This window comes from Chelonia mydas, chromosome 1 (genome assembly GCF_015237465.2).
Source record: "Chelonia mydas isolate rCheMyd1 chromosome 1, rCheMyd1.pri.v2, whole genome shotgun sequence".
In the NCBI taxonomy this organism is placed as follows: domain Eukaryota; kingdom Metazoa; phylum Chordata; order Testudines; family Cheloniidae; genus Chelonia; species Chelonia mydas.
Window position 1 is genome coordinate 17,660,505 of NC_057849.1, and position 24,788 is coordinate 17,685,292.

The 24,788-nt window shown below is 44.2% G+C and overlaps 1 protein-coding gene across 1 annotated transcript in view; it reads right to left on the reverse strand.

Annotated features, from left to right (window-relative positions):
* Positions 1-24,788, reverse strand: part of TENM4 (teneurin transmembrane protein 4) — a 1,747,045-nt gene that overhangs the window by 111,872 nt on the left and 1,610,385 nt on the right. The window contains exons 21-22 of the mRNA XM_043528206.1: positions 20,383-20,529; positions 6,314-6,530 (exon numbers count right to left, since the gene is read on the reverse strand). Coding sequence (XP_043384141.1) covers positions 6,314-6,530; positions 20,383-20,529 — 364 coding nt within the window. The remainder of the gene's footprint in view (positions 1-6,313; positions 6,531-20,382; positions 20,530-24,788) is intronic.

Below are 24,788 nucleotides of genomic sequence, written 5' to 3' on the forward strand. Positions count from 1 at the left end.
CGTCCGCAGGTTTGGCCAATTGCAGCTTCCACTTGCTGCGGTTCACCGTTCCAGGACAATGGGGGTTGCGGGAAGCGGCGTGGGCTGAGGGATGTGCTGGCCGCCGCTTCCCGCAGCCCCCATTGGCCTGGAATGGCGAACCGGAGCCAGTGGGAGCTGTGACTGGCCGAACCTGCAGATGCTGCAGGTAAGCAAACCGTCCTGGCCCGCCAGCAGCTTTCCCTGATGGGCCGTGTGCCGATCCCTAGTCTACACAGAGTTTCTGTGCTCTGTTAACAGCTTCTGTGTTTCACCCAAGAGGTGGCTGTATTTCATTAGTTCCATCACATGTATGCTATTCTACTACAGACCAACATACCCAGCTCTGAGAAGTGATGGGCCTCCTGGAGCCAATCCAAAGCCATGTGTTGGATCAGCTGACATCAGGGATTATCAGCAGAACCTCACAATCCTCTCTGTTGCATCCGTCTCCTGCAGATGGTAAAACTGACCTCAGGTAGAAGCCAGCTCGTGGGTGCATCACTGCATCATCACTTTGTTTTGTGTCCACATCAAGCTCTTCCAGAGGCAAAGAGGCCTAACTACAATATTTCAATTAAAGCCAGAACAACAGAAGGTAGTGTGGAGATGTCATTACTACACAAGATTGTGAACTTGGGGACTGCATTGATCACTTTAATTTCAGTAATACGCCTATATCAGGCTTTATCCTGAGTGCTATAAAAGATGCATTTTTTACCACACGGTAGCAAACCCCTGGAAGCTATTCCATAGCGAAAACACAGTGAAGGCAAGGCACCTTAGTTTTACCACCAGGTAAAGTAGGTAAAGTAAATCCCTACCTCAGGCTAACTTTGCCAAGTTACCTCATAGTAAAACTAAAGTGCCTGGTCTTCGCTATGCTTTTACCTCAGAATAGCTCCCCTGTGTTAAGTTACACCCCCCGCCCCCCAAATACACCTTTTTTAACAGTGAAGACAAGGCCTACATGTTTGTCTGGGCAGCTGACTATCACCCGACATAGAAAGACACCGAGAAGGCAAACAAATGCCCCCATGCAGATCTGCATTTTAAATCCCTGAGAACTGAGCTGAAAGGCTTAAACTACGAGATTTGGACGGCACTAAGTCCCCAACCCTTCCACATTCTGTTGCCCTCTGGCCAGGATCAGCTGATTGGCTTTAGCTCTAGATAATGTATGAGATAGGGTTTGATTGTGCAAAATAAAAAAAATAAAAAAATAAAAAACATACACTATATTTTATAAAATACCAAACTGTTCCATTTATGTAGTACCTTCCACCTCAAGAACTCAACATGCTTTTATAACCATTTACTAACTTTGCCTCAAACACTCCTCTAGGGTAGGTACATGTTGTTATCCCCATTGAATAGATGGGGAAACTGAGGCATAGAGAGGTGATGTGATTAGCCTCAGGTTATACCAGGAATCAGTAGCAGAGTTGGCCATAAAATTACGGTGAGTTCATGGAAAATTAATTATACTGACAGCACAGTATCATGGCTTTACACGATAGCTGTGCCATAATCCATCAGGGGGTCAAAAGCAGCTACTCTTTCAAAACACTCTGAGATCTTTTAAAACACACTATAGAAAAAAGTCTGTTCTATGCCTGGCTTCCGGAGGTAGCTTAGTCCTATGCTGACACTTGACATAAGAGACTCCGCGGGCCATGAATTTAGACTACTGTCTGACACTGTCCCTCAAGAGAGAACAAGGATATCAGGTGTCCCACTTGAAAGTCAACAACTTGACATCAGTGCATCTTGCACTGCTCCTTATGGTGATGGACAACTAAGAACGGCTTAAAGATACAAAGCAAACAGCAAAAGTAAGTGGTTTTGAAATCAATACGAGAATGATCAAGTGGCAGAAGAGTACTCGTTATCTGTTCATCAAAACGATGCAAAAAGACATTCTGTGCATTCCGAATTTAATTTAGCTACTTGCTTTATCATCATAAACATTCATTTCAATATAGGCAGTGGTTTTTTTTGTTTTTTTTTTTACCCAGACATGAACACTATATAATTGCTGGTATTTTGGAGGAGACACGGTCTTTACCTTTATCCATCAAGGTAATTTATCACTGTCCTTTTTTTTCTCCCCCTTTTGCGGTGATGAGGTGGCTTGTCAGCTCAGCTTGTTCTTAAAAAGCTAGAGCGTAATTCAATAATAAATTCACTCAAAGGCTAGCGGTCATGAGATATTCGTTTATTTGTACTCCATTAGATGATCTGCACTGCTGTTCTAGCTAAGCCAAGTCTTTAAAGCCCAGGGGATGTATTGTATAGATATTCTGTCATATATTTCATTCTGCTGCCACTTCTGCACAGGCCATGTAGGAAATGCAAACGTACTGTGCTGATACGGTTCCACCAGGAATAATAAACACCTCCCTTCCAACAACAGCATTACATACAAACTCAAGCAATAAATAGACAGTGAGGGCTAGATTGTGGCTTTAGAAGCTGCTGCCGCGTTAGTCGGAGGGCCACAGAGGGGCATCACACCAGCCACAGGGGCTGGAGGCATTCTCCCCATGGAGGGCAAAAGCAGGCAGGCAGAATGCCTTCTCCTGGGCGCTGAAGGCATGGACTGCACACAGAAACAGCAACTGCAGCACACTTTTAATGGCCGCTGAGGGCACCCCCACCCTCAGCTTTGACCCACTCCCCACCCTGCTCCTGTTGGGATGCCCATTGCTGCCAATTCCCCCTGCTCTGCACTCCAGGGGTGCTAACCTCCCCCATGCAGGATCTGAGTACCTCCTACACTGAAATGGGAGTTACCTGGATAGTGCAGAAGGTAAAACAGGGGCCAGAATTCTGATCACCTCCAGTGCAGTAGACAGACTCGCTGCACCTTCTCCCCACCCATCCCCATTGTGCGGGCAGGGTATAGCCGTGAAAGGGAAAAAGGAAATGGCTACATATGTCATCACTTAGGAACAAATGCTACCACCCTGGCTCACGCCAAGCATTACTTTCCTCTGTAAGCAGTCTCATGGATAGCAGCAAGATTATTATCTGCCAATCTCACACTGGACACAAGCCACAGGGAAGATTCAACAACAAGAATCTGTGTTCTGTTTTCTGAATGTTAATGATAAATGGTGTGCACATGCGTGTCCCTCTATCAGCCCTGTGGAGTGGATCCCAGAACGCTTTACTGACCACACACATTTTCTCTGGGTAGGAATTACTGATAGTGCAGTGCTCAAGAGTTGCCACCTCTGGGGTGACAAGCGATAGCTTTAAACAGCACACAGCAACAGCATCCAAAACTTCAGGATAGCGAGCATCCAGTTAGTCCAGAATATCCCCCCTCTCCTGGGAAAAGTGCCATGGGATCCTAAATGACCACAAGGGCTCAGGACCCGAGTTTTATATCTCATCAGAATAACAGCATCTCCAGCAGCTCAGTTTCACAAGTGTCCCTGATACCATGCTGGGGCACTGGCCTGGCACTTGCTCAGAAGAAAAAGTACGCACCTACTGAGCCACTAACATCACTTTCTGCAGCACATGGATTTTCCTTAGCGAGCTCCTATGCTAAGCTCAAGGCTGTTTAACTTGTGAGATGTGATATCACAGCTGGAAGTGGCATGTCTGCAGGCCATATTTATTGATAATCACCCACTGTTGATATTTAAAGAATAGCAAAATGTCATAAATAACTGATGTAATTGCAGAGCTCTTCATGCTGAAAGTAGATTAAACAGGAAGACCAATTTACCAGTTCCAATGTTATAAACGAAAAATAATCAGTTATGAAACCTGTCCCATTAATTTTAATCTTTGCATTCCCTGTTCTAGCAAAGGAAGAGCTTTACGTGCCAGGGATGTATGAAACCTCAGCCTTTTGGGTGGCAGATGTCTCTTTTGAGCTCAGATCTTTCAATTGTAGGATATTTAAATACTTCAAGATGAAATCCACTCCTGAGCAGAGAAGAGAGCCAGCACAAAGCCTATGAACCATTTAAGCCCTGTTTTTAAGGAATTAAGTGGCACTTAAGCAGTAACATAGATCTTGTACTGGGGCACAGAAGTGAATTTCGCTCTCGTCATATCAGTACACCATTGGGCAGCTTCACCCACTATATGAATGGGCGACATGAGTAATTCCTGGAATATCTGCTTGTTACTGAAAACAGAGTAGGCTCTTAAAGAACACAAACAAATTGCATTGTAATATATGGACGGTAGAATCCGACAGTTCTTCAGTTGTCATTGGGAAAGCTCATTAAACAGAGACACGATGTTGGATCTACATATAACAAATCTTCCTGTCCTTAAAAATGTTGTTATACATGATCTGATGTCAGATTCCCCTATAATAAGGCTCCTGATTGACAGCTCAGGCTTGAGAAATGCTACCCCAAAAATATCATCTTGAAAATGAAATTTCTAGTATAAATTTATTCCATGTTCTGGTACATGCTTTTTACTGCAATAACTAAGAATCCTGGTATCTGACCGTCGAGAATCTGCTAAACTAACACTTAGGCAAGAGTCTGCACTATTTATTATCCAGCTATAAAATTTACAGTCTTGTGAAGACTGATAAATATAACATTGTTTGCTACATAATGATTGCTTGGCTTTAATCCAAAGCCCTGTAGGTAGCCTTCTTGGGTTTGGCAGAGAGTCAAATCATGGACATCAGCATATCAAGCCGACTCACTGACACTGATGTACTTTTAAGAGGCTCATGTCTGAGGTCAGCTTCCAGGACCATTGCAGAGAGTCACAGAGGGTGGTGAGAATGGGCTACCGAGGGCAATATCCTTTTGTCAGCTGATCCATGGAATAACCTTGGATCAGCTTCAACAGAGCCTATGGTGGCTGTGGAAATTGCAAGTATTGAATTGGCCCTATGAGCATGCCAAGTTAGGTGTTTACAATTCCAACGCATTTCCATGGCACAGCTACTTTCTCTGGGAAAGCTGAACATAAGGGATAATTAATCAGATTGAATTTAAATTCTGACACTGCCAAGTTTGATCAGAGATGTCTAGAACCCTTCCCATAGCTCAGCATGATAGCTTCTGAAAGACAGAACTCAACACATAGTGAATGATCACTGAATTATCAAGAATTCAGCAAGGTACTTAAGCATGTGCTTTACTGTAAGCACAAGTCGCCCCAGGACTTCAACAGAACTATTCAGGTGCTTAATATTAGGCATTCACTTTGCTGATTTGGGGCATAAACTGCAGATTCTTGCTGTTCCCTACTTCTCATGATGATGAATGTCTCAGCATTAAAAACCTGCTTTCTGCTTTACTTTTTACATGAGAAATATCAGGCCTTCTCTATGCTGCAGGACCTTTTCAAGCTCTTTGGAGGCCTTTAATAGTCAGATGTAACATGAGGCTGTAACTCTAGTTACAGCTCCTCCTCTCTGTAACTGAGATGGGAGGGGATGCTGAGTCTGTCAACTTGGGATCGCTGTTTTCAGGTCACTGTTGCAGAGCACTCTTGGAAAACTACATTCGTTTGAACAAGGGAAGTCAAACCACGGACCAAACTGGATTAGTGGCACTCATTCACTGGCTGCTTTGTGAAAAAAGCAACTTGGGCCATTTGCACAGGAAAGAAGTGTCTTAGTGCACCACTGTGGCAGAGCACGTGGAAGCTTAAGTGACTGCAAAGGAACCTTGGTGCTAGAGAGCACATTCCGAGTGGGAAAACCACTTTCACCCAAGGTGGGGCATGGGCATGTAGTCTAAATGGAACACACTTCTGAATTAATTCTGAGGCCAACTGTGCGCTGTCTCACAGAATCCACAAGTGGATTCTGACCCATGGAATACACCCTGGGGATAAATGTAAGATGGGAGATAAAAAGGTTTCCTAAAAACGGCTAACTAATAAAGGAAACAGATGGACATAGAATGAACAAGGTAAATTAATTCCACTACTCTACAAAGATTAGCGGAGCCAATAGAGTCTTACCATTACAAGAAAGAGCATAATGAAAAGCTGAATAGAGAGGGTATGGATTTGATAGTGCAGAAAAATGGCTCTGTCCCTTTAATTTCTCAATCTGTGTGTGCCTTACCCCTGGGAAGACAGTCAGCAGCTTTATATTAGTTATGAAATTCTTCAGATATCTATTTTCCATAGGCAGGCATGTGGGATGTTAGTAATGACATAGTGTTTGTCTCCTGCATCATTCTGCTGTTCTTTATTAGTATTTCATTGCACACAATTCCCCATTCCACCTCTGACTGGGAACATAGGACCTGAGCTTTAATTCTTGTTTAAAATCCCCCCAAACACTTACCCTCCATCGAATGGATTCTCTCCCGCGATGATGTGAGTGCTGTCCTTGCCAATCAGGAACTTGATTCGATCATAGAAAGAGTGCAAGTTCTGTTGGGATGTGGGGGTTTGAGTCTCCTGTATGATATCCAGGGGGTCAGGTGAGCCCAGGCACAGTGGGTTAACATGGCACAAAGGCTGCAAGCAGCAATCTGGGTCCATACAGTCCACCAAGCCATCTGCAGAAAGGAAAGGGAGATTTGAGAGCAGCAGTGACAAGGCGCAGGAGACACATCCAAGTGGCCAGATCCCCTGCTCGTGGACCTCTGTGAAGTTCTGCTGATTTCAATGAAGTGACACAGATTTACACCAGCTCAGAGTATGGCTTGTTGTTTTAAAAGCTATTTGAACAGAAAAGATGAAGCTCAAGATAGCAGATTCTTTTAAAGAAGGAGAACTGAAAATCTCCGGGGATTGATAATAGGATACAGAATTTTTCACCTCGCTCTTGGTCACCCCATCACATTCAGACTCAGCTGGTAGCGAGTGAAGGTTGTTACCATCTGATGGCTGTTCTTGGCTTATGTGAAATGAGTTTGGTGCCTTAGGCCTGTTCCCTAGAGACAGGAATCTAAACCCTAAACTCTATCCCCGCACCTGGTGCCATCAGTTCCATTCTCAGCAGAGACACTCAGGGCTAAGCAGGCACTGAGGCCCGGGTCCGTAACTGGTGCAAGTCACCATAGCTCCATTGAAGTCAGTGGAGCCACCTGCTAAAGCTCCGTGCTGGAAAGCTGAACCTCAGCTTGACGCTTAAAGGAGCGGTCCCTGCAAGATTCAGTGGTGGGGAAAGGGATAAAGCGGGCCTGCGAGGGGAAGTGTGCTCTGCGTCTGCTTGTGCTGTACCTAGTCTCTGGATCAACTGAAGGCTTCACACTCCCTGGCTGTCAGTCCTGTACCTTTCACCAGCACTCAATTTGTGATAAAAATAGCACTAGCAGTCACATGCACGAGGAAAGCCTACTAAGCATATTTTACTAGAATTAAGTATTGTTGTTTGCCAAGCAACCATATGTGTAAACAGAAGCATCGATTTCCACAGGACTCTTCCTCTCTTCCCCAATACGTTCTGTGATGCCACAGTTCATCACAAACATCTTGGTAATAAACAACGACAGGGAAGGAAATGCAAAGAAAAAGCACGATAGCTCTGTGGGGGTTTGGTGAAGCATTACGTTCAAAAATAAAAGTAGTTAGCATGCACTTGAGATGGATTCTTAAATCAGATTAAGGGACTAGACATTTGGGGCTTGGTTAATGGAATATGGAGCCCTTTACTTCTATGTCATCCGTTCAAATAAGGCAGTTTGATAGGGAAGGAAAACTGCTACCATATGATGGCTGCTCAGAGGCTTATGTGAAATGTACGGTGCTGTCAGTCCAACCCCTACAAGCGATCCGTATCAGCCAAACCACCCTCAATAGCTAATATCCTATTTGCAGTCTCAGAACAGAGGCAAAAACTGAATGTGCGTGAACAATAAAACTGTCCCTCAGGTGGCAGGACAGAATATTTTCAATTTCTAAGAAATTATTGCAAAATAAACCAAATCAGCTTGCCTTTACTACACACTGGGTGTCATGGTCTGAGCCAAGTTGCATGGACATAAATCAGGAGACATCCCCCTGACTTAAAGCAATTATTCCGAATCCACACCAGTGTAACTAGGAACAGAATCTGGCCGATTTTGTGTGTGTGTGTGAGTAAGTGAGAGAGACTGAGAGAGAGAGATTTTAAAAAATGGTCAGCATTGGCTAATTGCCATTGATGTTAATGGGAGCACATTTAGGCCACCGCTGAGTGCTTCTGAAAATCCAATCTATTATCTCTCTTCCTGTCGGTACTTCTATCTCTCTCTATAACTCCTTCCAAATTGTCATGACAATGCACCAGCTCACGCACAAAATCTGCCCATCTGCCTTGTCTCATGATGACTGATGATAATGACAAAAGTACTAATTATATTTTACTTGCCCATCAAAAGAAGCAGATGATTGGGCTAGCAGGATTTTGCAAGGTTGAATCTAAGTTGGAATCTGAGACACAGTTTAAAAAATAAAGAACTGTGTAACTCTAATATGCCTATCTACATCTAGTGGGTTTTTTTTTAAAACCCACCCCATTACTGTAGAGAATACAGCTTCAAGTGAGATGACACCTTGTCATTTGCTCCCACACATTAATAATGTTTTCTAAGGCTGCAGACACTGTAGTGAGAGGCTGGCAAACCTGCTGTACCATACCTTTTCATTACCCTGTCTTTATTTCAGACATGAGAGCTGCAGTTTGGGATTTGAAATTGTAAGATGGCAAGGAATTTCTGTCTTCATGAGACGCAGGAATCCTGGGAACCAGGCTACAGATTAGCCTTTCTCCTAATACTTTTCAGTCCTATGTTTTCTAAGTTGGCTATAACTGCACCAAAGGATCTTGTCACTGACATCTTATAGCCCTTAAGTTCCCTGCGAGTTGAACGCAGATTTAGCTACTCAACTCTCATTGGCTTTAATGGAAGCTATAGTGCTAAACTTCTTTCACCTTCGAAAATGTAGGGGCTGCTTGTGTCTGAGACATCCCAAAGACCTGCAAGAGTTAAACTACAAACCCGATAACAGATAACGATGTTCAGCCACCCATCCAAATATCTTTTTCGTTTGTTTTTTACTGTAAAATCAGTTATCAATGTGGTGTCTTTCAGTGAATGGTAAGAAGAAATAAATGATGTTGCATACAGCTGTGTCTCCTCACATCCTGTGAGCTCTTACTTTCCTTGTCAAAGTCGTAAGAATAAAGTGACATTTATGAAGAGCCCTCCCCACAAAGCAAGTTGCTCAGTGAGCTACACAGATGCATAAAAACAAATTAAAATGCAATAAAAGCCATGCTCCGATAATCCAAAAGAGATGAAAACAAGTGAAGGGGCCCAGTATGAAAAGAGAGGCAAAGAGAATGGGGGAAGAAGATATTGACAAGGCCAGATGGGTCCTACTCCAAAACACCTTCGAGACATACAACGGCTGGAGGTGTTTTTTTAAAGGTGGGATGATGGACTGAGACAGAAATGAGTACTGCACACTACAGTCTAGTGCAGCAAAGGCACGCTGACCTGAGAGGTATGACAGAATTCCTAACAGGGTGGATGGTGTAAGAGCATAACTATCTGTCAGGGGGAGGCTTAAGGAAGAGGTCTCAAATATGAGCCAAGGGTGCTAATTTAAAGTCAATCCACTGACGTAGGGGCAGGGTATACAGTGGCCATAATATGCCCAGGTTGCACAGATCAGTGAGTGAGTTTGTTGCTGGATCCTGAACCACGTGGAGGGAATTACAGTAATCAAACCACGAGGCATGTGTTGTTGTCGAAAGGTTTCCATCAGGTAATTGAAGTTGTAGCCTGTGGAGACTGTGACACCAATATTTTTCTACCATGTCCACTACATGCTGCATCCCTTGGGGGAGCAACTTCAAAAGTAACCACAAGATTCCTCACCTGACTCTCTACTTTCAATGAATCCCTTCAACTAGTGGGGGACATGAAGGAGGAACTAGATTGCCAAAGGGACAGTCTGCTCAGCAGCATGACTTCTGCTTTCCTGGCACCAAGAAAGAGGCCGCTCCAAAGCATCCAGCTGGCGCTATTCTGAGACTTTAAGGCAGAAGAGACCGTGACAATCATCTAGCCCGGTTGTTCTGAATAACACAGGCCAGATAATTTCACCCAGTGATTCCTGCATTAAGCCCAATTAATTTGCGGTTGAGCTACAATACATCTTTTAGAAAGCCATCCAGGATTGTTTTAAAGACTTCAAATGATGGAGGATCTACCTTGTTGGGAAGCTGTTCCAAATGGTTACTTGGACCACACGCTCTTTGGGGGCAGGGACCACCTTTTTATTCCGTCTTTATGCAGCGCCTAGCACTATGACTGGGGCTATGACTGGGGGCTCAATACAAGTAATAATAATAATAACAATCAACTTCTCGATTAAACACGTGTGCCTTATTTCCAGTTTGAGTTTGTCTAGCTTCAACTTCCAGCCGTGCTGGTTTTAGCTATTCAGTGCAAACTTTCATCCAAGGGAGAACTGGGACTTACCAATAAAGATACACAGGACCCTGCATTAATTAGGCCACCAAGCTACTCCTGTCCAGCAATGAGACAGGTGACGAAGAAGGGAGTGCTCCCCTCGGTGCCTCACCATCATGCTGGGGTGAACTTAAACCCATGTGTCCGCATACACCCCTTTCTCCATTTCACCCCACTGATTCTTTACCCTGTGTGAGAGTGAGGGAGCACACACAAAAAGGGGCATGGACTCTGCAGAGCAAGATTTCTCAAAATGACAAGTGATTTTGGGTGCTTCAGTGATGTGTACTTTCTAAAAGTGAAGCCCCTTTAAGGTGTCACAAACTGGGCACCCATAAATCAAGGTGCCCAAAATCAGTAGTCACTTTTGAAGATCTAGGTCACCATGTTCAATGCGGATGACTATGCTAACCCTGTGCCTTATTTGCATCCCTGGGACAGCTTCCAGGTTAGCTGGAGCACAGCCACCTTGCTTTCCCGACTGCTCACCATGTGAAGACTTACAGAAACAAGGCCACAAGTAATTTCCTTTTAAAAAATGTTTTGTGGTTTATAATAACAACATGGAGTTCCAAGTCTGGACACCGACCTCCTTGGTGGCTAGCTGGATGGAGCACTTGACAGGGGAGAATCCTGGATTTTGATGACCTGCCTTTCCCTCCTAAGCATTCTGGAAGGGTTAGGCTATTGAGCAAACAGAGATGCTTTGTGGCTATACAGCATCGCCTGTGAGCTTCCTGTCTGGACTCTAATTTCTCTCAAAGCCCTCTTTGCTGAGATGGGATTAAGAGCCAGAGGCACAAAGCTAGTCATTAGCTTCTAGGAAATGATCTGCCTGGTGGGCATTATTGCTTACAAGGAGAGGCAAACTTTTCAATTTATTTCTCAACATTGATGAAATAAGTGTGAGGTATTTTTTCCCCAGTACTAAAACTACATATCACATTCACACCCACAAGTGTATCGCAGGAGAATTCATTTCAAGCAACAATGGGACTCCTCTTCTTGAATTCTTTCGGTCATCTCAGTGTTTGCCGCCTGCAAGGTGCTCCCAGGAGCAGTAGGATCTGCTTCCCCTTTCAAGACTCATGCAGCCTAGTGATTCGTCTCCAAGACTCTCCGCTTCAGCATTCAATGCCAGGATCAGAGTTTTATACAGAGGTAAAGGGCTGGTTTCGAGAGACTGCTTCTGCAGTAAACAAGATCATCTGAGAGCTAATAAAATTTCAAATTAGCTGTGACTTTTCATGGCCCCAGAATTGTGTTGGGTGATTTAATGGGCAGCGTCTTAGCTCGCCAGGATTGAATAATGGAGCATTTCTACAGAGTTATGGATGCTGCAACAAAAATCCGTCATGCTAACATCAACAAGCAGAATGCAAATAACCTTCAGCTAGAGGTGTTATTATGTGTTTAAGCAAACTATGATGGGTGCTGCATGTGGAATACTGTGATGGAACATACGGGCCACGGGAAAGGACAGAACAGTACCTACACAGACTGGATATTCTGGAGCATGACTCCTCTAATACTAGCCAGAAACCATGAAAACAGCGTCTTTCATGTTGAAAGAGGGTACAAGTTCCTGATGAACCCTGATATTGGAAGCATACACGGGATAAATTCAAGGTTCCATTCTGCTCCCGCTGAAGACAATGGAAATTTTGCCTCAGACCTTCAATGGGAACAGTGCCTAAGAACATATGAAGCAACAAAAATCTGTTAGCCTTTCTAATGCAGTAAGGAGCATTTCCTTTGCCTGTACAAGAGTAAGAGGCACTCCTGTCTGTCCGTCACCCCACAGAATGACAGCATGATATTATCTGTCACAATGATAATTATTTGCCCTGTAATGTTTTCAGAATTATTACGTGGAGAGCAAAGAGATGGAGATTTTAACAGATGCACATCTGCGGCCAGAGTAAACACAGCTGATTATTCTTGCTGCTTCATAGCTTCATAGATTTTATGACCAGAAGGGACCATTGTGATCATGTAGCCTGACCTCTGGCACAGCACAGGCCAAAGAAATTTACCCCTTGCAGAGGGCCAGCACAAAGCTTACACCTATGGGACTTAAGCAGCCAATAAGCTTTGTGCTGGAGCTCTGTGCAGAGCTGAATTTCACCTACAAGCACCAGTCAGTGTACACATTGCAGCATCTGGACCTACACTAGAATGATCTTGCAAAAATGGTGAGGAGTCAAAGGAAAACTCAACACAAATGTAATAGAACGATGGACAGGGGGCCATTCCTACCTGAGCAACCATCTCATCTTAGTATTGTAACCTTTGTCCTTCCCCTCCCTCCCCATCTGCCCTATTTTTACTTTGTCTGTTTATGTACTAAGTTAGAGTCCAAACTCTTTGAGAACAGGACTATGTCTTTACTTCCTTCTTTGAAATGCCCAGTACACATGTATGGGCTCAAAAAATAATCAATCATTATTTGTATTATAGTATAAGAACATAAGAACGGCCATACTGGGTCAGACCAAAGGTCCATCTAGCCCAGTATCCTGTCTTCTGACAGTGGCCAATGCCAGGTGCCCCAGAGGGAATGAACAGAACAGAGTAATCATCAAGTGTTCCATGCCCTGTTGCCTATTCCCAGCTTCTGGAAAACAGAGGCTAGGGACACCATCAGCATCTAGAATCTATGAAACAGCAAGAATAATAAGCTGTGTTAACTCCCTCCAGATGTACCTCTTTCAGAGGATCAGAGCCCAACTGTGGTAGGTGCTGTACAGGCAGGTTATAAAAAGGACAAGCTCACACTCTTGCTTATCACAGCACATGAATGAGACAATGAAGTGGGATGGAAGGGGGAGGAGGGTTAACAGTAAATATGTGTTACTCGGGTTTCTTTAACTGCCTATAATACGAAGATAATAATGGTAGTCACACTGTCTAGCTATCCTTATCCTCTGATTTCCTCTTTACGGTGGAAGTGGTGGTGGTGGTGAGGTCATGTGAACATGGGATCTCTCCATTTCTTCTACTGAGGCTTGTCAAGAGAAGGTGCACCCCTTCCTTTGCCTCGTTCTGCACCACTACAGTGCCATTATGCCCTCTTTCTGAGGTAAAGACAAGTGCTGTTCTATGAATCTACCAGCAAGAGGCATTTTGGTAAGGCCCAGCCATCAGATGTGAATTGAGACAACCAAGGTCACCAATTCCCTGGATTCAACACAGAGGCTATGGAGATGGCTCAGTGACATCCATTTCTGAGTGTCCTGATGTATGGCTCCACATCACACTCACACATTCAGCAAGATGATTGCCTAGCACAAATGCTGCACAACAGCTGCTGTCCCACCAGAGAGTCACATGAGAAATGAACTCCCTGAAAATGTGAACTAGTGATTCTGGTCTCTTACTGGAGGGAAGGGTGACTAACAGCCCTCCTCAAAGACAAAGAAAGAAAAGCCAATAATTTATAAGAAATCACTGTGTAACAGCTGTTAGATCTTTTCAGGGAAAGCTTGCCGTTTCCTCCTCTCTTTAGAAGTTTGTGGTTCTTCCAAGATGACCCTGTTGTCTGATTGGATGTATTCGTGACGATAAATGTTAATTTATGATGGCTGTTTTCCCAGGTGCATTCAGATCTTAATACTTCCCTTAGCCTTTGTAAATTTAGCTAGCACATTACTGTATCATTTTTTATGCGATCAGGGAATTGGAAAGTTCCCCTACCATGTCCAGGAGACAATATTCTTGTGCTATAAAAGCCTTGCATGCATTACGTAAATGTTCTAAACAGCATGCAGGAAACAAAAAATCTGAAATCACTAAGCACTGCAAAGCACCCATCACTTTGTCCGCAGCCAACAAATTTGTTTTGGGATTCCGTCAGTTTCTTTACACTCTTTCGTTTACAATCCTGCCATTATTTTCCCTTCTGGCCCTACATACTGCAAAAGCACGCTTCGTTCTCATACCAGCTCGCCAAAGAGAACACTTTCATCCTCAAAGAAAAGCAGGGAGGATGGTGAAAAAAGGTGCCAGATTCCTCCTGGAGGAAGAGTGTAAAGCACCTCAGTTCCCTTCTTCTGATCATTACATACTCTTCAGTCTGCCAAGGGGCTTCCACACCCTCTGAAGGTGGCAAACAGAGTGATCAGCGGAGGAAGCTGGCCTAGCTCTGAAGTCAGTGGACTGTGGTGAAGTCAATACAACAATGTATATTGCTGAGACCCTGGCCCTAGAATTTACATCCGAGGAGGGCAGAGTGTTGGTGCACCAACTCTGGTATCTTGTGCCAGCAATGGCTCATTCCAGATGCCTCAGAGAAAGGCGAAAACGCAAAATGCAACAGCTCAATTGTTTGGTGCTCCGCAGTTTAAAAAAGGAGAGAATCTTATTCTGCTAGAGGGGGTTGGAGGAAAGGGAGACAGGATTGTGTCTTCAGGCTGCGAGCTCTTGGGCAAGAACTAGTTGAGTATGGAATTGCACTTGGAAAGGCAAAGAGGAGGTCCTGTGTACTTTGGAACTCTGCATTCTTACTTGGCTACACTGCGCTAGGGTCTCATGAATAAGACATAAACTGAGGAAAGAGGAATTGCTGCAGAAGAGAGAGAATCATATGGTGCCTTTTTCACTTCTCCAGAGGAAAATACCATGCTGATATGGCAGCCCCACTGACATGGAGAAGGCATTTGAGAAAAGAAGGTCGGGAGGCTGCTTGTGTGTGCTAATTAGCCTGGGATGGGCCAGGGTTACTTTAGTTGAAGAAGGATATTTTTAAAATATCCTGCAGATACCATAATCGCTACGGAGATCTGTTTAAATTGAGATCCCACACTAGTGTGCTTGGGACTTATGCAGGAGGCTCAGACACACTTATCTTCTCTCTCATTCATATGAAGATTGAGACACAGTATTATAAATAAGGTGTTATATTTACAGAATGTTCTTCGTCCCCCTTCTGAATTTTAAGTGTGCTACACTGGAATCACTTTGTCCACCATTCTTTGGATGAGAACACAATAGCTATTTAACACCCCACAGCCAGGCTGCATAATACTTTAAAACAAAGAAAAATTCTGTACGCAACTGAAACTGTGAGGGGAATGCCCGTAGGAAGATATAATTATTGAAGTAGAAATTAGGAAAGGAGAATGGGGAATAACAGCTCCTTGCCAAAAGTATTATGGGATCTTTAATGACCATAAATGGTCAGGACCTTGATTTTGCCTCCTTCTTAACTGCATCGAATTGTCCCTTACTGGGAAATTGGTTAAATATTCACTCAAAAGACAGCCACTTTCCAAATAACTAGCACCTCTACTTGCAGATCCCAGGTACTGACCTAGCTTCCTCAGATAAATTCAGGACCAGTGATGAATCCCTCAACCCAAAGTTAACATGTGAATTGGACATAAACTTTGGCAAAAAGGAGATATCTAGCTTAATATTGATAGTTCTCCTAAGAACTCAGGGCACTCGAAGATGCTTAAGACAATAAAATTGCTCCACTAGCCAAACATTTCTAAAGCTCCAGCTGTTAATACAGAGTGAGTCGTATAGGGGGAAAGCTTCCCCGAAATAGAGTGCTGACGCAGGTTTGCTCATATGCAGCATGTCTGCGAGTTGGGTAGGATATTCCCCCAGACTCAATCTCTGACAGAGGTGGTTTCTGGTAGGAAATCTATTTTCCAGGAAGGAAATGGTCCCTATATTCTCCCTTAAGGCTCAAGGTTTTACAAGGGCCTTTAAATCTACTCCCAGGTCCTATCAAGGGGCAATTATCCTTGGCTACTTAGGGCTTCCAGGTCTGCGCTGTTATAAGCATGCAGCTATTTGCACGTGGGCTGAAGCAGAGCTGCCAGTGTCAGCACTCCTGAAATAGAGTGGTTATGTAACACAGAACAATGGCAAGAGAGTCGCTCTAGGATCTTCCTCTCTGTGCACATTTTTAGAAAACTTCTGCAGTTTGCTGTAATAAATTTTGTGACTCCTTGGGTGCAGCCTACAAAACCCTTGTAACCTTAACTGTGCTGGATTGTTAAAGGTAGGGTAACCAGACAGCAAGTGTGAAAAATTGGGATGGGGGTGGGGGTAATAGGAGCCTATATAAGAAAAAGACCCCAAAAAACAGGACTGTCCCTATAAAATTGGGACATCTCGCCATCCTAGTTAAAGTGAATCACTTTCTGCTGTTTTCCCTGTAATGACCCTGGAATAAATACCAGCTCTGGTGTAAAACCTGGTGCCATGCCAATCCAGTCTAAATTTTACATTAGTGTAACTGAAAGCAGGATTAGACCCACCGTGTTAAAACAGTACTGCCAGGCCAGCCCAATGACACATTTTTCTTGGGATTTTTCCTGGCAATATCATTGTTCTAAATGGGACAAAGATTCTCTTTCACTGAGCACATCTCTTACTCCTGCCATAGCTTGTCACTGCTTCTCTGGGGCCAAACAGCCTTCCCCTTTACTGAAGAGTTTCTGTTACCTGTCTCCCATGGAGTCTGACTTCCCCAGGACACATTTTTTTTAACGCCAGCTCCCATTACAGTAAGGAATTTCCAGTGGCAGTGTTCTGCACGGTACCATTGCGTTAGAACCAGCTGAATGGTGAACTCGGGCAGAGTGAAACGCCACTTACTGTGAACAGGAGTCAAAGCCCCAAATTGTTTCAATGCAAATCACAATTCTCGTATGAGAAACTTGAATACAGAAGCTCTTCTGGGAACAAAGGGCCAGATTTAAAAAAACCCCAAACATTTAGATGCCTAATTTCCATTGATTTTGGTGGGAGTTAGGCACAAAATACCTTCAAAAATATGGCCCAAACTGACTCTTGGTTTAGACACATGCACAGATGAATATTTAAAGGCTAGACTGAAATTAGCCCTGTACTGGCGTGTGAGGAAAGGTGGAAATAAACCACTTTAGTCCTCGCACCCCAAGAGAACATAAGAACAGCCATACTGGGTCAGACCAATGGTCCATGTAGGCCAGTATCCTGTCCTCTGACAGTGGCCAATACCAGGTGCTTCAGACGGAATAAACAGAACAGGCAATTATTGAGCGATCCATCCTCTGTCAGCTACTCCCAATTTCTGGCAATTAGAGGCTAGGGACGTCCTGAGCATGGGATTGCATCCCTGACCAGCTTGGTTAATAGCCATAGATAGATCTATCCTCCAGAAACTTATGTAATTCTTTTTTGAACCCTGTTATAGTTTTAGCCTTCACAACATCCCCTGGCAATGAGTTCCACAGGTTGACTGTGTGTTGTGTGAAAAAATACATCCTTTTGTTTGTTTGAAACCTGCTGCCTATTAATTTCATTGGGTGACCTGGGTTTTTGTGTTATGTGAAGGAGTAAATAACATCTCCTTATTCGTGTTCTCCACACCATTCATGTTGTTATAGACCTCTATCTTATCCCCCCTTAGTCACCTCTTTTCCAGGCCGAAAAGTCCCAGTCTTTTTAATCTCTGCTCATATGGAATTTATTTGATACTCCTAATAATTTTTGTTGTCCTTCTTTGTACCCTTTCCAATTCTAATATATCTTTTTTGAGATGGGGCAACCAGAGCGGCATGCAGTATTCAGGGTGTGTGTGTACCATGGATTCATATAGTGGCATTATGATATTGTCTGTCTTATCCATCCCTGTCCTAATGGTTCCTAACTTTCTGTTCGCTTTTTTGACTGCCGCTGCACGTTGAGTGGATGTTTTCAGAGAACTATCCACCAATGACTCCAGAATCTCTTTCTTGAGAGATAAGAGCTAATTTAGACCTCATCATTTTATATGTATAGTTGGGATTATGTTTTCCAATGTGCATTACTTTGCATTTATTAACATGGAATTCCATCTGCCATTTTGTTTCCCAGTCCCTGAATTTTGTGAGCTCCCTTTGTAACTCTTCGCAGTCTGCTTTGTGCTTTGGACTTAACTATCTCAAGTAGTTTTTTACAGTCTGCAAATTTTGCCATCTTACTGTTTTACCCCTTCTTCCAGATCATTTATGAGCACTAATGCTATCCTTCCTGTAGGAGACAGGGCTCTGGCACTCCATGCCAGCACATTGTGCTCCCTGAAAGGGTGAAGCAGGGGCCACTGTGGCCCATGCTCCCTCAGTGCTTTTGGGGGTCATTGTGATTGCCTGAGACACAATTCCCCTGGGAGATCTCGCAGGGGTGGTGCAGGTCTCGCTGCTGCTAACAGGGCCTGCAGAGCAACAAGCCTTTAGTGTGAGTGACTGAACACCTTTTCCCAGTTATCTTGCTGTACAGAGTAGAAACTGATTTTTCAAGTAACAGGTTTAAAGGCCACGGGTGAGATCTATCACTCTGGCTGCTTTGCACCATCCCAGCAATGCAGCGGGAAAGCTGGCAGATTTAGCCCCGAGGATCCCCCTGCATGGAGCCACTGTCGTAGTGCCTATGCCACCCTCCCTCGGGCTCGTGGTGCAGGAGGTATCTTCAAGCTAGTGATCTCCAGCTGTCCCATCCGATGAAGTGAGCTGTAGCTCACGAAAGGTTATGCTCAAATAAATTGGTTAGTCTCTAAGGTGCCACAAGTCCTCCTTTTCTTTTTGCAGATAAGGGACGGCACTTATCACAGGATAAACACAGCACTCACCTTTTGCTTCTCCAGTCTACATCTGTTGCCTTGTTGGCTGACAAGGTAATCAACAGTTCCTTTGAAATGGATAACCCAATGAGTCACCACATAAGAAGTGAACACCTCAGACCATGGAATCTCAGACTACATTCCCACAGAGCCAGAGTCTGATCACGCTCTTTTTGATGTTATGTTTATGGGCTCCATTTGCTCTGGCCTGGATTACCTCTGAGATTTTTTGGCCCTCTCTCCAAGAAACGACAATTTTTTTCCACAGAAGCTAGGATTATGCTTGGATATATTTACCATATTTTTACACATATGGTGTGGCTAACTTTATTGGTGCCTTGTGTCAGCTGTAAATAGAAAGAACTAATACAGTAGTATTTGGTTTCATCTGAGGGAATAAGCGGCCTTTGTTCTACAGCTTGTACTCTTTGTATGGGGCTCTGTGTCTCCCCTCCCCCCCATCTTTCTAAGGGGACAATTTGGTCCATTTACCATGCCAGATGTACAAAGGCATTTTAAATATTCGATCAGAAGCCCGGTCCCTGTGAAGTCGATAATCACAGGGTTGGCCTTTTTTAAAAAAAAAACTATACTGTTCTTGTTAATACGATAAAACAAGACATGTGCAAAACGCAGTCTGCATTTCACAGTCTGGGTCCTGGCCCGGACTGTGGTTAACAGAGCTTTTTGCTGAGTGACAACAAAACAAATTATGCAGTCTCCCTTATGCCTCAAATTTAATATCTCATCTCCAGCCCTCTAATTCAAACCTTCACACTGTTCCAGAGTTTCCTTTGTAATGAGATAACTCTGAACATTAACTTTGCATTACGCTGAGCTATTATTCTCATGCCTGACTCATTATGTATGGAACTGGAATCAATAAAACGTGGACTGAGAGGGACTGGGTGGCTTGGGGAGCATGTGGATCAGCTAGTTAAGCCTCTAGGTTGGTTCTTCACATCCATCCCAGGTGAGTAAGGACCCTTGGTGGCAGTCTCAGGAGAGAGGCCATGTTTCAAACAGACGGGGAAACTCACCCCTCTGTGTCATGGCTCAGGCACAAAGGTGGAGATGGGGTGGAGGGAAGCCTGCACTGCCACTGACTGTGCTGTGCCTATTCTGAGAATAAACAAACCTCAGACCCTTGCACCCAATTCATTCAATTTAAATTCATATAAAATATGGCAGAATTAGTCTGGCAAAGTTCACTATCCATTCTCCATCAGCTGACAAGAACAAGGATCTTTTGCACCCTAGAGTCCTCCCAGCTGGCTCTGGGCCTTGCTAAGAGAAGCAGTGTAAGGCTCCGTGAAGCCTGATAAATCACATACACTCTCGTCCTACCTCCATCGTTGTCTTTTCCATCGCCGCACGCTGTCTCCATGGAAGTATCACAGCCCGCTCCTCTCCAGCCCAGCTGGCAGACACAGTGCCAGCCATTCATGTCCAGAGTGCATCTGCCATTGCCATGACACAGTCCAGGGCACCCCTCTGCAAGGCAAACAGTCACACATTCTAATGCACTGGAAGTTGTTAGGAGGACTAGGGACATAGAAAGACAACTGGGAAACGGGCCTGGGGAACCTCTTAACACAGCTTTTTTCCTTTGCCTTCTACTTATCTCTTCTTTCCCATTGATAAGGTTTCCTGCCTCTTTTGCCATCCAGAATCAATGGGGACAGTAGAATAAGAGAAGGGCATTACATTCATTGTACTAGTACTTCAAGCTTTGGTGACTACAACTCACGGCTCACAGATTCATAAATATTAGATTCATAGATATTATAGGCTCCCCACCTCTACTGCAAAGATGGATTTCTGGGGTGGGGATGCAGTCTGCTTTCCTGATTCTTTAGCAGCGCATGCAGCAATCCACCCTACACTTTGGGTTGCTTTGCAAGAGCAGGACTTGGAGTAACCCAAATCCATGGCAGGTTAGAGTTCTCAGCACCACCTGGGAGGCAGTGGGCTCTGGAAGGTACAGCAGAGCAAGGAAAGAACCTAGGTCTCCTGAGCCCCACTTTAGTGTCCTCTCCAATGGGCCACTCTGCCTCTACATATGTATGCATATATATATATATATATATATGTACATATCTGTCTGTGAAGAGAGACTACACGATGGTGAGATTTACTATGAAGAGTTTATCGACATGACTTTGGGATGACTGCATTGTTCACAAGAGGCAGGGCCATGAGTGAGTTATGTAAGTCATCCCATACAAGTGCTGGTAGAGCATTCCTACCACACCACACCCTCATGTACTCTGCACAGGTTCCAGAAGCACCATTTCAGTTTGTAATATCTGTTTAATAGAGATTTAAACACTTTTACTGACACTATTTTTTCTATCCATCTGCTTTCAAAGGCAGTTACCTTACTTTGCATGGGTCCAACTGAACAAGGATCAGAGGGAGCTAGGAAAACCTCTTTAAAAATGACCTTTTTACATTTACACACACACACACACACACACATAGTATGTCACACCTCTAAAGCATGTGTGTGTGTATGTGTGTATGTTATTATAGCCAGAACTGGCAGCTCTGCCTACAGTCAAGGCTGCTTGACATGTCCCATTATGTAGCCCTGTCTTCAGCAGCTTGTAACTTTGCCAAACTTTAGACATTTGAGCTGAAATTTTCCATGCTCAATGTCTGTGCTCAATGTCTGTCTCAGACTGATTTTTTTTTAAAGTTTCAGCTAAAAAGGTTCAGCAATTTCCAAGGACAAGATTAGCAGCAAAATATGTCGTTTGTCCATGTAAATATGGAGTGGAAATCTATCAACTGCATGAAAAAACTTGTACAGATACAGACAGACATCATCTTCCTTTCCAAATGCAAACAGATGGACATCGTACCAAAAAGACTGAAGGTAAAAAATCTATTACAATCTACATACCACACAGACTATGCTGTCAGCTTGTGCCACACGCTCTCAAAGAAACTGCGGAATCACCTGATCAACATCCTCTACAGCAAATAGGGAAAGATTAAGAATGAGCTCTCAAAAATGGATACTCTCATAAAAAAACAACCTTCCACACAAACTTCCTCGTGGCTGGACTTTACTAAAACTAGACAAGCCATTTACAACACACACTTTGCTTCTCTACAAAAGAAAAAGGACACTAAACTTTCTAAACTACTACATGCCACAAGGGGCCACAGCAATGGTTCCCTCAACTCACCCAGCAATATTGTTAACCTATCCAACTGTACTCTCAGCCCAGCAGAAGCAGCTGTCCTATCTCGGGGCCTCTCCTTCTGCCCCTCCACCCCCACGAACATGATACAGTTCTGTGGTGACCTAGAATCCTATTTTCGACATCTCCGACTCAAGGAATATTTCCAACATACCTCTGAACAACATACTAATCCACAGAGACCTCCCTACCAACACTACAAAAAGAAGGATTCTAGGTGGACTCCTCCTGAAGGTTGAAACAGCAGACTGGACTTCTACATAGAGTGCTTCCGCCAACGTACATGGGCTGAAATTGTGGAAAAGCAGCATCACTTGCCCCATAACCTCAGCCGTGCGGAACACAATGCCATCCACAGCCTCAGAAACAACTCTGACATCATAGTCAAAAAGGCTGACAAAGGAGGTGCTGGTGTCATCATGAATAGGTCGGAATATGAACAAGAGGCTGCTCGGCAGCTCTCCAACACCACTTTCTACAAGCCATTACCCTCTGATCCCACTGAGAGTTACCAAAAGAAACTACAGCATTTGCTCAAGAAACTCCCTGAAAAAGCACAAGATCAAATCCGCACAGACACACCCCTGGAACCCCGACCTGGGATATTCTATCTACTACCCAAGATCCATAAACCTGGAAATCCTAGGCGCCCCATCATCTCAGGCATTGGCACCCTGACAGCAGGATTGTCTGGCTATGTAGACTCCCTCCTCAGGCCCTACGCTACCAGCACTCCCAGCTACCTTCGAGACACCACTGACTTCCTGAGGAAACTACAGTCCATCAGTGATCTTCCTGATAACACCATCCTGGCCACTATGGATGTAGAAGCCCTCTACACCAACATTCCACACAAAGATGGACTACAAGCCGTCAAGAACACTATCCCCGATAATGTCACGGCTAACCTGGTGGCTGAACTTTGTGACTTTGTCCTTACCCATAACTATTTTACATTTGGGGACAATGTATACCTTCAGATCAGCGGCACTGCTATGGGTACCCGCATGGCCCCACAGTATGCCAACATTTTTATGTCTGACTTAGAACAACGCTTCCTCAGCTCTCATCCCCTAATGCCCCTACTCTACTTGCGCTATATTGATGACATCTTCATCATCTGGACCCATGGAAAAGAAGCCCTTGAGGAATTCCACCATGATTTCAACAATTTCCATCCCACCATCAACCTCAGCCTGGTCCAGTCCACACAAGAGATCCACTTCCTGGACACTACAGTGCTAATAAACGATGGTCACATAAACACCACCCTATACCGGAAACCTACTGACCGCTATTCCTACCTACATGCTCCAGCTTTCACCCTGACCACACCACACGATCCATCGTCTACAGCCAAGCTCTGCGATACAACCGCATTTGCTCCAACCCCTCAGACAGAGACAAACACCTACAAGAGCTCTATCAAGCATTCTTACAACTACAATACGCACCTGCGGAAGTGAAGAAACAGACTGATAGAGCCAGAAGACTTCCCAGAAGTCACCTACTACAGGACAGGCCTAACAAAGAAAATAACAGAACACCACTAGCTGTTACCTTCAGCCCCCAACTAAAACCCCTCCAACGCATTATTAAGGATCTACAACCTATCCTGAAGGATGACCCAACACTCTCACAAATCTTGGGAGACAGGCCAGTCCTTGCCTACAGACAGCCCCCCAACCTGAAGCAAATACTCACCACCAACCACATACCACACAACAGAACCACTAACCCAGGAACCTATCCTTGCAACAAAGCCCGTTGTCAACTGTGCCCACATATCTATTCAGGGGACACCATCACAGGGCCTAATAACATCAGCCACACTATCAGAGGCTCGTTCACCTGCACATCCACCAATGTGATATATGCCATCATGTGCCAGCAATGCCCCTCTGCCATGTACATTGGTCAAACTGGACAGTCTCTACGTAAAAAAATAAATGGACACAAATCAGATGTCAAGAATTATAACATTCATAAACCAGTCGGAGAACACTTCAATCTCTCTGGTCACTCGATCTCAGACCTAAAGGTCGCAATATTAAAACAAAAAAACTTCAAATCCAGACTCCAGCGAGAAACTGTTGAATTGGAATTCATTTGCAAATTGGATACAATTAACTTAGGCTTGAATAGAGACTGGGAGTGGCTAAGTCATTATGCAAGGTAACCTATTTCCCCTTGTTTTTTCCTACCCCCCACCTCCAGACGTTTGTGTTAAACCCTGGATTTGTGCTGGAAATGGCCCACCTTGATTATCATACACATTGTAAGGAGAGTGGTCACTTTAGATAAGCTATTACCAGCAGGAGAGTGGGTTTGTGTGTGTGTGTGGGGGGGAGGTGAGAAAACCTGGATTTGTGCTGGAAATGGCCCAACTTGATTGTCATACACATTGTAAGGAGAGTGATCACTTTAGATAAGCTATTACCAGCAGGAGAGTGGGGTGGGAGGAGGTATTTTTTCATGCTTTGTGTGTGTATAAAAAGATCTTCTACACTTTCCACAGTATGCATCCGATGAAGTGAGCTG